The sequence below is a fragment of the Poromitra crassiceps genome (genome assembly GCF_964638095.1).
Source record: "Poromitra crassiceps genome assembly, chromosome: 2".
Taxonomy (NCBI): Eukaryota; Metazoa; Chordata; class Actinopteri; order Beryciformes; family Melamphaidae; genus Poromitra; species Poromitra crassiceps.
In genome coordinates this window covers 63784152-63797888 of record NC_139624.1, presented here as the reverse complement: position 1 = coordinate 63797888, position 13737 = coordinate 63784152, and the positions used below count along the sequence as shown (strand labels likewise).

Genomic DNA, 13737 nt, shown 5'->3' with positions numbered 1-13737 from the left:
GGAAGCCAGTGGAGCTCCTGGAAGAGGGGAGTGACGTGAGAGAATTTGGGTTGGTTGAATACCAGACGGGCTGCAGCGTTTTGAATGAGCTGAAGCGGTCGGATGTCGGTGGCAGGTAGGCCGGCCAGGAGCACGTTGCAGTAGTCCAGGCGGGAGGAGACAAGAGACTGGACCAGGAGTTGAGTCGCTTCTCTTGTGAGAAAGGGACGGATTTTGCGGATGTTGTAGAGAGAGAACCTACAGGAGCGTGCTGTAGCAGCTATGTTGGCTGAGCAAGACAGCTGGTTGTCAAGGAGCACCCCAAGGTTCTTAGCTGTTTGGGAGGGAAGTACAGTGGTGTTGTCAATGGAGATGGAGAGATCTGCGAGAGGGCAGTCTTTTCCTGGGAGGAAGAGTAGCTCTGTTTTACCAAGGTTGAGCTTGAGGTGGTGGGCAGACATCCAGTCGCCAATGTCTTTGAGGCATGCAGAGATGCGAGCCTCGATTTGAGTGTCGGAGGGGGGGAAGGAAAGGAAAAGCTGGGTGTCATCAGCATAGCAGTGATAAGAAAAGCCATGAGAAGAGATCACATAGGCAAGAGATCTGATATAGAGAAGGAAAAGTAAGGGGCCCAGGACTGAGCCCTGGGGGACACCGGTGGTAAGAGGACAGGATCTGGAGAGGGACCCTCTCCATGAGACCTGGTATGAGCGGTTCGAGAGGTAGGAAGCAAACCAGGAGAGTGCAGAACCTGAAATGCCGAGGTCAGACAGAGTGGAAAGAAGGATTTGGTTGACTGTATTGAAGGCAGCAGACAGGTCAAGGAGGACAAGAACAGAGGAGAGGGATGAGGCCTTAGCAGTGTGAAGGGCCTCTGTGACAGCAAGAAGAGCTGTCTCAGTGGAGTGAGAAGCCTTGAAACCGGACTGCAGAGGGTCCAGGAGGTCATTTTGGGAGAGATAGAGAGAAAGTTGTTCGGACGCTGCTCGTTCGAGGGTTTTGGAAAGGAATGAGAGAAGAGAGACAGGTCTGTAGTTGTGAATAGCAGTAGGGTCAAGGGAGGGTTTCTTAAGCAGAGGCTTGACTCTTGCAGTCTTTAGAGCAGGTGGAACAAGACCAGAGGACAGAGAGGAGTTAATGAAGGTAGTGAGGAAGGGAGATATGTTAGGTGAGATGGTTTGGAGGAGAGAGGAAGGGATAGGATTGAGGCGGCAGTAAGTGGCTCGGTTCGAGCTGATGAGTTTAAGCACTTCATCGGGAGAGAGGGGAGAGAAGGAAGGAAATCCAGGGACAGGGGGCCGAGGAGCAGGATTGGAGTCGGGAGTGTTAGTGAGGGTGCCTGGAGGATGGAAGGAGGAGCTGATGTCATCCACCTTTTTAGTAAAGAAGGTTACAAAATCATCAGCAGAGAGGGAGGAGGGGGGAGGGGAGGGAGGGTTGAGGAGCGTGGAGAAGGTGGAGAACAGTTTACTGGGGTTGGATGCAGAGGACTGGATTTCAGAGATGAAGAAGGAGGTTTTTGCTTTGGAGACAGCAGAGGTGAAGTTGGAGTGGATAAGGTGGTAGGAAGAGAGATCTTCAGGGAGATGTGATTTTCTCCATTTTCTCTCAGCTGCCCGAAGCTCAGTTCGATAAGTTTGCAGTGATTCAGTCAGCCAAGGAGAAGGGGGAGAAGATCGGGCAGGCTTAGTGGTGAGTGGGCAAAGAGAATCAAGAGCGGAGGAGAGAGAGGAGAGAAGAGTGGTGGAAGCCTCGTCAGTACGTAACAGTGTGGCTATAATTGTGATTTCACTTGTTCCTTTACTAGAGCGAGAGCTTCTGTTACCTGTCTTCATACCCTGTATTCTACCTATTGACACTTCTAAAGACAGAACTTTGTAAAATATAGGGACATGTAAGCATCAAGTAAAGATATCGGGATATCTTTACTTTGCTCAAAAAACAAAATCGGAACATGTATATATATATATATATATATATATATATATATATATATATATATATATATATATATATATATATAAAATACATATTTTCCATTTTCGTTTTGTAAACAAAGTGGAGTCGAATTAAACGTTTTCTTGGAGTTAAATAAAACCTGTGAATAAAATTATAATTCAACAACTGATCATTATAATTGCTTGATGTGAGTGGAATGTTATTCCAAACTCTCCTTCAATCTATGTTCTGTTCATGGCTTTTAAGGTCTATGTTCCATACAGTAACATTTCACTGGGGAGTGAGTTTAACCAACCTACTCGCCACTTGGGACTCACGAGGACTCAGTCATTCTGTTAAATAGGCATATTTGCGACTGTAACATTATCCACACAAGACTGTATTGGATTAATTAATGTTCGCAGACGTTAACTGCACAAGATAGTGTCAGCAACATTAGGCATATTTGCGACTGTTATATTATCCTCACAAGACTATTGGATTGTCTTGTTGTTTATTTTAAATGCTGCCATTTTGGCCAGGTCTTGCTCGAAAAAGAGATCATTGATTTCAAGTGACTACCTGTTGAAATAATGGTGAAATAAATTAACGTTAGCCTCTTCCCACACATCACGTGTCAATCAGTGTGGGTGGAGCCTCTATCCACACATCACCTGTCAATCACAGTGTGGGCGGGGCCTCTTCCCAAACATCACCTGCCTGTCAATCAAACAGTGTGGTGGGGGGGGGGGGGGACATCACTGATGATGTCACAATTTATGACATCACTGATGACATCATCACTGGGACTTTGTGTGTGTCAGTGAATCATCACTGATGATGTCATCAGTGGGACAGACAGAATCACTGATGACATCAGTTGTCTATACATGTATATATATATCGGTATAGATGGAAAAACCGGCTTCGTCACTTCCTGTCACTGTGAGATCATCACTGGTGGCATCATCACTGATGACATTACTGCTGGAGCACTGTCCCTGTTATCTTCTTACAGGGTGGATTCCGCGTCACGGCATCCCTCTTACTAATAATAGGCAGCCCTCACGGATACTAGTCCTACTAATACAATCCATCAACTGAGCATGCAAATGCCACTGACTGATGATGTCATACCCACTGATGATCTCGTGCCCTACAATCGTCGAGTGATCTCATATTCGCTGATGATGTCATGCCCCATAATTGTCATAGACATTGTGATGTCATCAATCAATGATTAAAGGATCTGAAAAGATCCACAAACTGTAGCTACCCCATCAATAAAGTATTGGACAAACCCGATGTGACGTCCTGAGCTATTGCTCTTCTTCCGACAGAAGAGCAATAGCTCCAAACATCGGGTTTGTACAATAAACTTTATTGATGGGAGCTACAGTGTGAGGACCTTCTCTGTTCCTTAATGTTTACTTCTGGCCCTGCACCTGCCTTGAAGGTTGTGGATGTGCGCAACTACTTTTTATCTGATGTCATCAGTGATGTCATAAATCCTTCCCTGCTTTGGTTATAATTGGATGACTCTTGGTCACAGCCCAGCCACTCAAGCCTGAACCTGCAACAACATGGACCAGCTCGAGCCACTTCCAGACCACAAAGAGGACGGAATGTCTGTACATATCGGTGATATGTGACATCACTATAGTAGTGGCCAGGTCGGCCACCAGGCATCATCACTGTCTGACACATCATCAGTGATTTATGACATCATCGGTTATATGCAATGTAACTAAAGTAGTGACCCAGGCCGAGCAGTCTAGAACTGTATGACATCATTGGTGACCTGGCCACTTTCTTTTGGCGACCTGGTAACTGGCCACATATGGCATAATCGGCGACCTGGCCACTTGTCCCCTAGTAGCCACATGACATCTTCGGCGACTTGGACACTTTCTTTCGGCAACCTGGACACTGACAATGACTGGGCCACCAGTGGCCATGTACGACATCTTTATTTCTTTCTTCCTTTCTTTCTTTCTGCAGACAGACAGACCCTCTTATAGATGCCTCGGCCCCTAGTAGCCACGCCGTAAAAAATGAACAAAGTCCAAATCCCATGTAGGACTGAAATAAACTAAGATAGTGACAAGCAGTTAAGAGTCAATGACCTACTGGTCTTCCTCTCCTTTTCTGCCATCGTCCGTCTCTACCCTGGTCAAACTCACGCTGTGGCTAAAAATAAATCACAAGTCTCCGTCTTCCTGCTTCTCCATTTCCTTGAGGCACTTTTCCTTGAGGCACTTTTCCTTGAGGCGCTTCGAGCGGAAGCTCTCATAGTGAAAGTTATGTGTCACTTCCTGCAGATGGTGCATGTGGCTGAGCAGCATGCTTCGCAGCTTGGTGAAGTCACTGTGTTCTGGGTTCTCCACCTCCACCACTCCCCAGGGGTACTGGCGAACCCTCACCTTCCCCTGCTGATTGGATCCTACCACTGCAAATGGGATGGTGGCATTGAGGAGCCTGGTCTCCTCTTTGAAGTACTCGTCATCATCTGACTCTGCATCAGGAATGTGGTAGATCTTAATCTCCTTATCCTCAATCTCCTCCAGAATCCTTCGCTTGAGTTTCTCCCTCTCCTTGAGGGTGAGTGTGTCAGCTTTGCCGATGACAGGGACCACATTGACCTTATTGTGGATGGCCCTCATAAACTGGACATCCAGAGGCTTGAGGCCATGGCCCAGCGGGGAGATAAAATACCAGCAGCAGTGAACTCTTTTGTCTTCGATGTGTCCACGATCCACAGCAGTCTCAGCTTTGAGGTAGGCTTCAAACTGATCATCGATGTGTTTGATAATTTCACTGAAACAGTTCTGGCTGTTGATGGCGTCTCCGTATCCTGGCGTGTCAACCACAGTAACGCAGCCCTTCACTCCTCGCAAAGTATAATCAAATGGCCACGTCTTGATCTCAGCCGTCCGTTCTATATTGTCTGCCGCTTTTGTGATGACTCTCTCCAGGTCATGGTTGAAGAGGCTGTTGATCAGAGTGGATTTTCCAAGTCCGGACTCACCAACGACCATGAGGGTGAACTCAAACTTCCTATTGACTGACTTGCCATGAACCTGATTAGCATGCATGCGCTTCGTTTTGTCTGCCGGGGGCATTTTTTTCTGCTCTTTAAACCGTAGAGAATGCCCGGAATCGCTCCCCTATTATATTAGTAAACAAACACCACCTGTCACTCGAGCACTCGATGATGATGTCATCAGTGATGTCTCGAGCATTTGTGATGTCATCAATGAGTGATGCCATCAGTGATGTCAGAACTGTGTGGCGAACTTCGCCTGTTCTTAGTGTATACACTTTTTCTTATTTGAGTGACATAACTCGGGCTGTGTGTGTGTGTGTGTGTGTGTGTGTGTGTGTCTGTGTGTGTGTGTGTGTGTGTGTGTGTGTGTGTCATCATCATCAATCACCACTGGCCACCACTTGACAATTGTGGGACATGACATCAGTTACATCACTTGATGATTGTGGGGCATGACATCATCAGTGGGTATGACATCATCAGTCGGGGGCGTTTGCATGCTCAGTTGATGGATTATGTTACTTTGTTTACTAATATGACATCATCAGAATGGTGAAGGGCTTCTATAACTGACTTTGCGTGTCTGTCCAACTGTCCGTCCATCTACCCGATTGTGGGGCATGACATCGCCATGGGGCATGACATCATGGGTATGACATCAGTCTGGGGCGTGACGTTCCGTGCCATAACAGACAGACACACAAAGTCAGTTATAGAAGGGGAGGCTGCACACAAATTATTAATCAGTAATTTTTTTATTATAGGTATACATTTTAAACTGGAGGGGATATTTTAAGTTTAATAGTCTTTAATCAATATTATTATATTTGTGTGTGTGTGTGTCTCTCTCTGTGTGTCTGTATGTAAAACTTCAATTAAAAGCCGACCAAATTGCACTACTACTGGGTTAGTAGTGCAATGTTAGGGCTCTGATGTACTGGCGGCAAGGGACTCCGAGTAACTTAACTCATTCTCTGCCAGGGTCATTTCGGTCTGTGTGCTCCCAGTGCCAGGATTTTGAGCATATTTCCTGATCTTCCAGGACCCACAGAATATTCTGTGCTAGGAATAAAATTACACAACATATCTCACAATAAAGCAGAGACTCTCTTCTTACCCCTTGTAAAAAACTGAAACTCGACGATGTTTCCTTGTTTAGTTACAAGCAGTGGAAGTTAGCTTGTTTTCACTAAAAATGCCCTTTTTGGAACAGAAATAGGAGAAAAAGAGGTTTTTAGTGAAGGACACCGTTTCAAGCAGAACTCTCTTTTGAGCCTTTTATTTTTTGCCTCAGTGACACATCAGACACATTATACAGTATTTGTTTTCCCAAAAAAAATAAAAAAAATAAAAAAATAAGAGAATGTATTTGAGGGAGCTGTGTCGGTCCATCCCGCCCAGTGAGCGGCTACAGAGAGAGAGAGAGAGAGAGTCTGGCCCCTGGGGTTTCTTGACAGATGAGGCTTGGCCGCAGTATTTATCAAAGTATGATAAATATGTGCACAAAATCAAATAAATAATTTACTTTTACAGTTGCCATGTGGATTTTTAGCTTAGCTTGATAAAAGCATAAACAAATGGAACGAACCCTTATGTGGTCACACTCACACACTCTCTCTCTCTCTCTCACACACACACACACACACACACACACACACACACACACACACACACACACACACACACACACACACACAGGAATAACGAGTGCTGTAACGTTGCCTGCTGTCATGTTACCTCTCATAACTAACGTTAGCACAGAAGATCACACAATAGCTACGTTAGTGCTGTAAACTTTGAAATGTTTATGTGACACATGTTTCGCCTTGGTTGCTGGGGACGGGTGTGTGACGCGGTTTGACGCGTTTGACGTATCCATGTGATTCCCCCTCCCTTGAGTGTGACAGAGCTCTCCCTTGAGAGGGAGAGCTGGCAAGAGGAAACGTGAAGCGAGTCATGCCGGCGGCATAAGTTATAAACAATGCGTGACAATTATACTCGAATGTTGTGTGCGTGATCATTTCATCTCAAACGCGATACAAAAAATAGGCTACTTTTTACCATCGTCATCGCTCTCTCCAAGTGGCACCCATTTCTCCTCCTCCGATTCATCTGTGTCAGACGGATCAGAACGCTGTGAAGGGGAGCCTTCTTCGCCCTGGTGCTCCGTCGTGGAGCAACAACAAAAACGCCGGCGTCTTCCTCGCCATCGTCGCCATATCCGAGAACTCTGGGTCGGACTCTGTTTCGACCACAGGCTCCACCCATAAATACTAAACTAGCGGGTTCCTTTTATCAGTTTGACCTGAAACAATGTCACAGGCTGGGAAAGTGTCTGATGTAATGTAAACAGCCAAAACATGAAAGTACGTCCGAGTACGTCTTTGGCACAGAACGCCATTGTTAAAAGTACGTCCGGGTACGTCTTTGGCAGAGAATGAGTTAACTCCTGGGGCCCCCCTGTGGCTAAAAATGGAGGCCGGCTCCATTGTCTACTCATCCTTGCCAGCCATGATATTTGCTAAGTTGGAGAAACCTGGGACCTTAGGGGATTTAAATTTAAGCTTTGTCATGAAGAACTCTGTCAGAAGTCAGGAGTGTTTTGAATCTACCAGTTGTTTTTTTCCACACGCCAATTTGTTTCAATCACTCTTTTTTGGCTCCATGGTCAGACAGAAACTACCATGCTTGGGGTGAGAAGGGGCTGGTTTCCATCAAAGACCTATACATAGATGGTCATTTTGCATCCCTTATCTACTGAACAGAAAGTTTGGGTTGCCTGGCACGAACTGGCTCAGATTCCTGCAAATTAGAAATTATGTTCTTTCCAAGATTCACTCCTTTGAAGTGCTCCCAAATGAACATGCATTTTTCGATGTATGGCTGTGCCCTCCTCACTCCAAGCATCTTATCTCTAGATGTGTGTGTCTGGTTGACAACTGCAACACAGCCTCTACTGAGAAGATTAGAGAAGCGTAGCAGGGGGGGGGCTTGGTATTGATTTATCTGACATTATATGGGAAAGAAGTCTGTCTGTGGTACAACTCTGCTCAATCAATAGCAGACACCAGCTGATCCAATTTAAAGTTGCTCACCGTCTTCACTACTCCAAGCATAAATTGCACAAGATCTATCCTTCTGTCTCACCATTGTGTGACAGGTGTTGGGTGTCGTAGGGCACACTATCTCATGCCTTCTGGTTCTGCCCTTTACTAACGGGGTTCTGGGCCAAAATATTTGATTCGTACTCTAAGGCCTACAAAATAACCCTGCAACTGGAGGCGGAACTCGCAATATTCGGATGCTCGGAGTCCTCTCTGAACTTCCCCACAGCTTTGCAGCAATCTCTGACACTCGGGGTAACTGTCGCCAAAAAACGTATTATGAAGGAATGGAAGTCTTCCTCTTCACCTTCTTTTCACGTGTGGCTGATGGACATGATCTCTGTTATACAGATGGAGAGACTCAGGTCCCTGAGAACCAACTCGCTTAGAAGGTTCTCAACTATCTGGGACCCGTTCTTGACCTACTTTGACAAGGTTAAGAATGACAAGGTTAGAGGTGACGGATGGCTCGCCCGTCTGGTCTTTCATGGACCCCTTGCGTGGGATCCCACGCACAATATATTTTACAAGCACAAGCACCTTATGGACTGGTAACAAACACTATGTTGTAATGTTGTATGTTTTTTGTTTGTTTGTTTTGTTTTGTTTTTCTTTTCTTTCCTGTGTCTGAGTTTGTTTTTCTTGTTTGTGTATTAAAAAAAAAGCCGACCAAATTGCTGCAGGTCCCATATAGACGTGGGGTCTGGCTACATATTTTGTAAATAAACGCCGGTCTCAATTTGACGCTGGAGATTTTTTTTTTTTTTTTTTTTTTTTTTTTTACTTGCATTACGACACATTTGCTGAGTGACATTTCGACCTGCCGTAAAAACATGAAGGCAAAGCAGATGAGACTTGCTGATCATCATGGCGGCGACTCCAAAGAGAAAGAAATACAACATGAAATTCAATCGGTCAGTCGTGAAATTTGCTGAACAAAACTCTGGCGAAGCAGCAGCTAAAGTGAGAGAATGGAGAAAGAATGAAGCTAAACCTGAGCACATGTGCGAGGAAGACGATAAGAGGCCCAGGCTGTGCGGCGCGGGGAGGTAGAAAGTCAGCTTGAGCAAAACATGTGTGAGTGGATCCATACTAGGCGGGCACGTCACTTCAGTCTCCCGCAAAATGATCAGGGTGAAGGCTAAAGAGATATGTGCACCTCAGTGAGTGACAGCAGGGACGGGGAAGACTTTTTGGGCTCTCTCTCTCCCCTGCTCTCCGCTGTCTCGTTATTACACAGGAAAGACAGAGAGCTGGTGGCTGGGCTGAGTGATGCCGCTCTTTCAAGTGGAAATTCCTTCCACGACCAGCACAAATTTTCGTTATCAGCTTTTTTTATTCGTTTTAATTGATTTATTTATGCTAAATCTGACAGGTAACGAATACTGGCAGCCATCAATGAGTGATGCCATCAGTGATGTAACTTGAGCAATTGTGGTTTTTATTTTGCAATTTTAAATTTTCAAAACACCAACACACCACACATAAAAAAAACAACAACCCAGATACAGGAAAAGAAAAAAAAAGAAAGAAAAAACAACATACATACACTCCAAAATTACAACATAGTGCTACCCACAGCTCCAGGCAGCTAGCTGCATGCGACAATTACTGTACTGAAAAACACACACCAAGTAGCAGGTGGCACGGTCAAACCAGATCTCTAAACTGTATTTTTTATCCAAACTATTCATACTGGTTTAAATAAACAATTTGATACCATTTCCAATCTTTGCTGAACAAGAATTTTGTGCAAAAATAATTAAACGCAGGTCCGAAATTGCCACAGGTCCCATATACTGTAAAAACTCTCGTTTAAAAACTCTCGTAACGGGACAAGCCCGTCTTTTATTGTCACACGAACACCACAATACATGCATGCGGCCACAACACACTCATGCTGACGGTGGCCGGTGAAAAGTGTCCTCTGCATTTAACCCATCCAGGCATGTCCTTTCCTCCGGGGGGCAGGCCAGGAGCAGTGGTCGCTTTCTCGTACAGCGCCCGGGGACCAACTTCGGATGTTGTCGTCACTGGTCGGATGACGATGACGATCTGATCTTTTGCATGTTTTTAGTGGGGGGGTTATATACGGAGGAACCCCCTGGGGGAGCACGGGGAGAACATGCAAACTCCACACAGAGAGAAAGGCCCTTACGACGAGATACCCCACCTGGGCAGTAGGCACTGAAGATATGGGGGGGAACACAACCACAGCGCCCACAGTGTCCCAGGCGAGAATCGAACTCAGGACCTTCTGACTGTGAGGCGACAGCTCTACCACTGAGCCACCGTGCCCCTGTAGATGCGGGTCTGGCTACATATTTTGTGAATAAATGCCCGGGCTATTAATTGAATGTCTATGACATCATCAGTGATGTCACAATGTCAGACTGAATTGGATGTTCTCAGTAATCCTATCCTAAGAATGAGAAGTGTGGAGAAGGTTTTTGGAACCAGACGATGGCTTCCGCCCCTGGGCTGAAATCTCTATTAATGGAGGACCGCTTCACGAAGGTGAAGGCGCATTGCCCAGGAGGGATGAGGAGCGGGGGAACATGAAACAAGGCGCAACAGCCAAGATTGAGGAGGTGTAAGAAACACCAGAAACTTGGAAGAAGAAGAACTAGGTCGAGAGTGAGACCATCCAACTGTGAGAGGCATCAATGTGCCGCAAGGCATCGTCTGCCGGAAAGCCATTAGAAGAAGAAGAAGAAGACCTGGCAGAGCGCGAGCGGTCTAGAACTGCAGGACAGAGGCTTGCGAGTCTCACTGAAGATGACGTAGCTGGTGATGACAGAGAACATGCCCCACAAGAACCTCCACAGGTACAGCTTGATGGTGAAGGACAGGGGAACCACCCACATCTGGACCAGGGTCACCAAGTTGTACGACCTGTTGTGACGTTGCTTCCACTGCACCAGGGCTATCTGAGCCATCACCAGGTTCTGCTTCCACTTTATTATATATATAAAAATATAATAAAGATAAAAACAAGCGCGAATTCGCAATAGCGGCAACCAGATATGCGAATTTCCAAAATGCAGTGTGACCCTCCACCTACAGTACCTGCCTATACCCTCCACTGTGCAGCATTGTTCCATATAAATTTTTCCATATTAATACTTTCATTGCAAAATGAGATACAAACAATTTGAAAAGGTGAAACACTGGCATGCCACTTAAGTGGCTGGGTATTTTAAGATGTTTAGTTCTAACCAAGGCTAGGTCGGAACTAGTCTCAACACCAGACCCATGAGAGTTCTTACGCTGATACACTACGTTGCTACATGCTGCATGAGCTCTCTCTGGGTCTGGGACACTTTCTCTCAGCTGGCTGGTTATGGGAGGGAACCGTTCACTTGGCCAGTCATATGCCAGTGGTGGATTCAGTCTTCCCCAATCAGTAATGAATTTGCGATCAGACAACACGGAAGGCGCAGCCCATTTTTCGAACCGCACTCTCATCGGTAATATTTCAATGTAATATTTGAGTCTGGGGAGAGACTAGGTCGGAACCTAGCATTATGACCAGCGCGTATGCATATGCCTGTCACAATGTCTATGACATGTCATCAGTGATGCAAAGTGTGACATCATCATCAGTGATGACACTTGAGCAATTGTGGTTTTTGGTTACACTCGGGCAATTGTGACATCACTGATGATGTCATAGACATTCTGACATTGTGATGTCATCAGTGAGTGATGTCGTCATGATGCAAAGTTGCGCAAATGTGATGTCATAGGCACTGATGATGTCATAGGCATTGTAACATCATCAGTGATGTCACTCGAGGCGCAGGCCAAGAATGTAAAGCCCGAAACGCAGAGGGAGCAAAACTTGACGCATCATTTGACGCGCGTCGATTTCTGCCCCTATAGCGCACTGCAAGCATCAGATCTGAAATGTATACACCACAGAATGACAGAACCATCAGTATTTGGGGTGAAAGGCCACTAATTTATATGTAGGCACTAGGCAGGCACAATGACAGATGAAAAAAAAGTTGTTATATCGTCGTTTTGAGCCCCTGTCATTCAGAGGCTGTTGGATCATCCTACCTGTCTGCCGTGCAGAGGGGGAGAAAAAAAAGGTAGCGCTGCGGGGGGAAATGATGCAATCATTCTGTCCAAACTTTCACCAATCTAATCTCATCATGACATCCAGGGATAATCTATATTTTGCTATCAGCACGCAAATCGGCATGCAAATCGGTCTGGAAATATTGAGCAAAAAAGATCAGGTAACAGGTGTTGTACCCAAAATGGGTATAGTTTTTTGGAATGAAACCCTTTGTATTTGATTATCTTATTTTGCAGACTTGTGTCTTTACTCTGTGTTTTTGCCCTCAGACTCAATAGGTCCGTGGCTGCCCTGGTCTCAGTGGTCGGTGTGCTCAGTCAGCTGTGGTGGAGGGCAGCAGTCCCGCTTTCGCCTCTGTAGCTCCCCACCCTGCAGTGGCCTCAGCCGGCAGAGTAAGACCTGCAACACACAAGTCTGCCTGGGTGAGTCCCCACTATCAACTGCTACCATCCAACACAATACAGCAGTCCCCACTGTCAACTGCTACCATCCAACACAATACAGCAGTCCTCACTGTCAACTGCTCCCATCCAACACAATACAGCAGTCCTCACTGTCAACTGCTACCATCCAACACAATACAGCAGTCCTCACTGTCAACTGCTACCATCCAACACAATACAGCAGTCCTCACTGTCAACTGCTACCATCCAACACAATACAGCAGTCCCCACTATCAACTGCTCCCATCCAACACAATACAGCAGTCCCCACTATCAACTGCTACCATCCAACACAATACAGCAGTCCTCACTATCAACTGCTACCATCCAACACAATACAGCAGTCCTCACTATCAACTGCTCCCATCCAACACAATACAGCAGTCCCCACTGTCAACTGCTCCCATCCAACACAATACAGCAGTCCCCACTATCAACTTCTCCCATCCAACACAATACAGCAGTCCTCACTATCAACTGCTCCCATCCAACACAATACAGCAGTCCTCACTGTCAACTGCTACCATCCAACACAATACAGCAGTCCCCACTGTCAACTGCTACCATCCAACACAATACAGCAGTCCTCACTGTCAACTGCTACCATCCAACACAATACAGCAGTCCTCACTGTCAACTGCTCCCATCCAACACAATACAGCAGTCCTCACTGTCAACTGCTCCCATCCAACACAATACAGCAGTCCTCACTGTCAACTGCTACCATCCAACACAATACAGCAGTCCCCACTGTCAACTGCTACCATCCAACACAATACAGCAGTCCCCACTGTCAACTGCTACCATCCAACACAATACAGCAGTCCTCACTGTCAACTGCTACCATCCAACACAATACAGCAGTCCCCACTGTCAACTGCTACCATCCAACACAATACAGCAGTCCCCACTGTCAACTGCTACCATCCAACACAATACAGCAGTCCCCACTGTCAACTGCTACCATCCAACACAATACAGCAGTCCCCACTGTCAACTGCTACCATCCAACACAATACAGCAGTCCTCACTGTCAACTGCTACCATCCAACACAATACAGCAGTCCTCACTGTCAACTGCTACCATCCAACACAATACAGCAGTCCCCACTGTCAACTGCTACCATCCAACACAATACA

The 13737-nt window shown here is 46.1% G+C and overlaps 1 protein-coding gene and 1 pseudogene across 2 annotated transcripts in view; one reads left to right on the top strand and one right to left on the bottom strand.

The window, feature by feature from the left end:
- Window positions 1-13737, top strand: part of sspo (SCO-spondin) — a gene marked incomplete at both ends in the record, with an annotated part of 269200 nt that overhangs the window by 135816 nt on the left and 119647 nt on the right. The window contains one exon of the mRNA XM_083632012.1: window positions 12424-12576. Within this exon, the coding sequence (XP_083488138.1) occupies window positions 12424-12576 (153 nt within the window). The remainder of the gene's footprint in view (window positions 1-12423; window positions 12577-13737) is intronic.
- On the bottom strand, window positions 4119-4997 carry LOC310791263 (septin-2 pseudogene; annotated as a pseudogene). The gene has a single exon. The product of its transcript is annotated as a septin-2 pseudogene (transcript).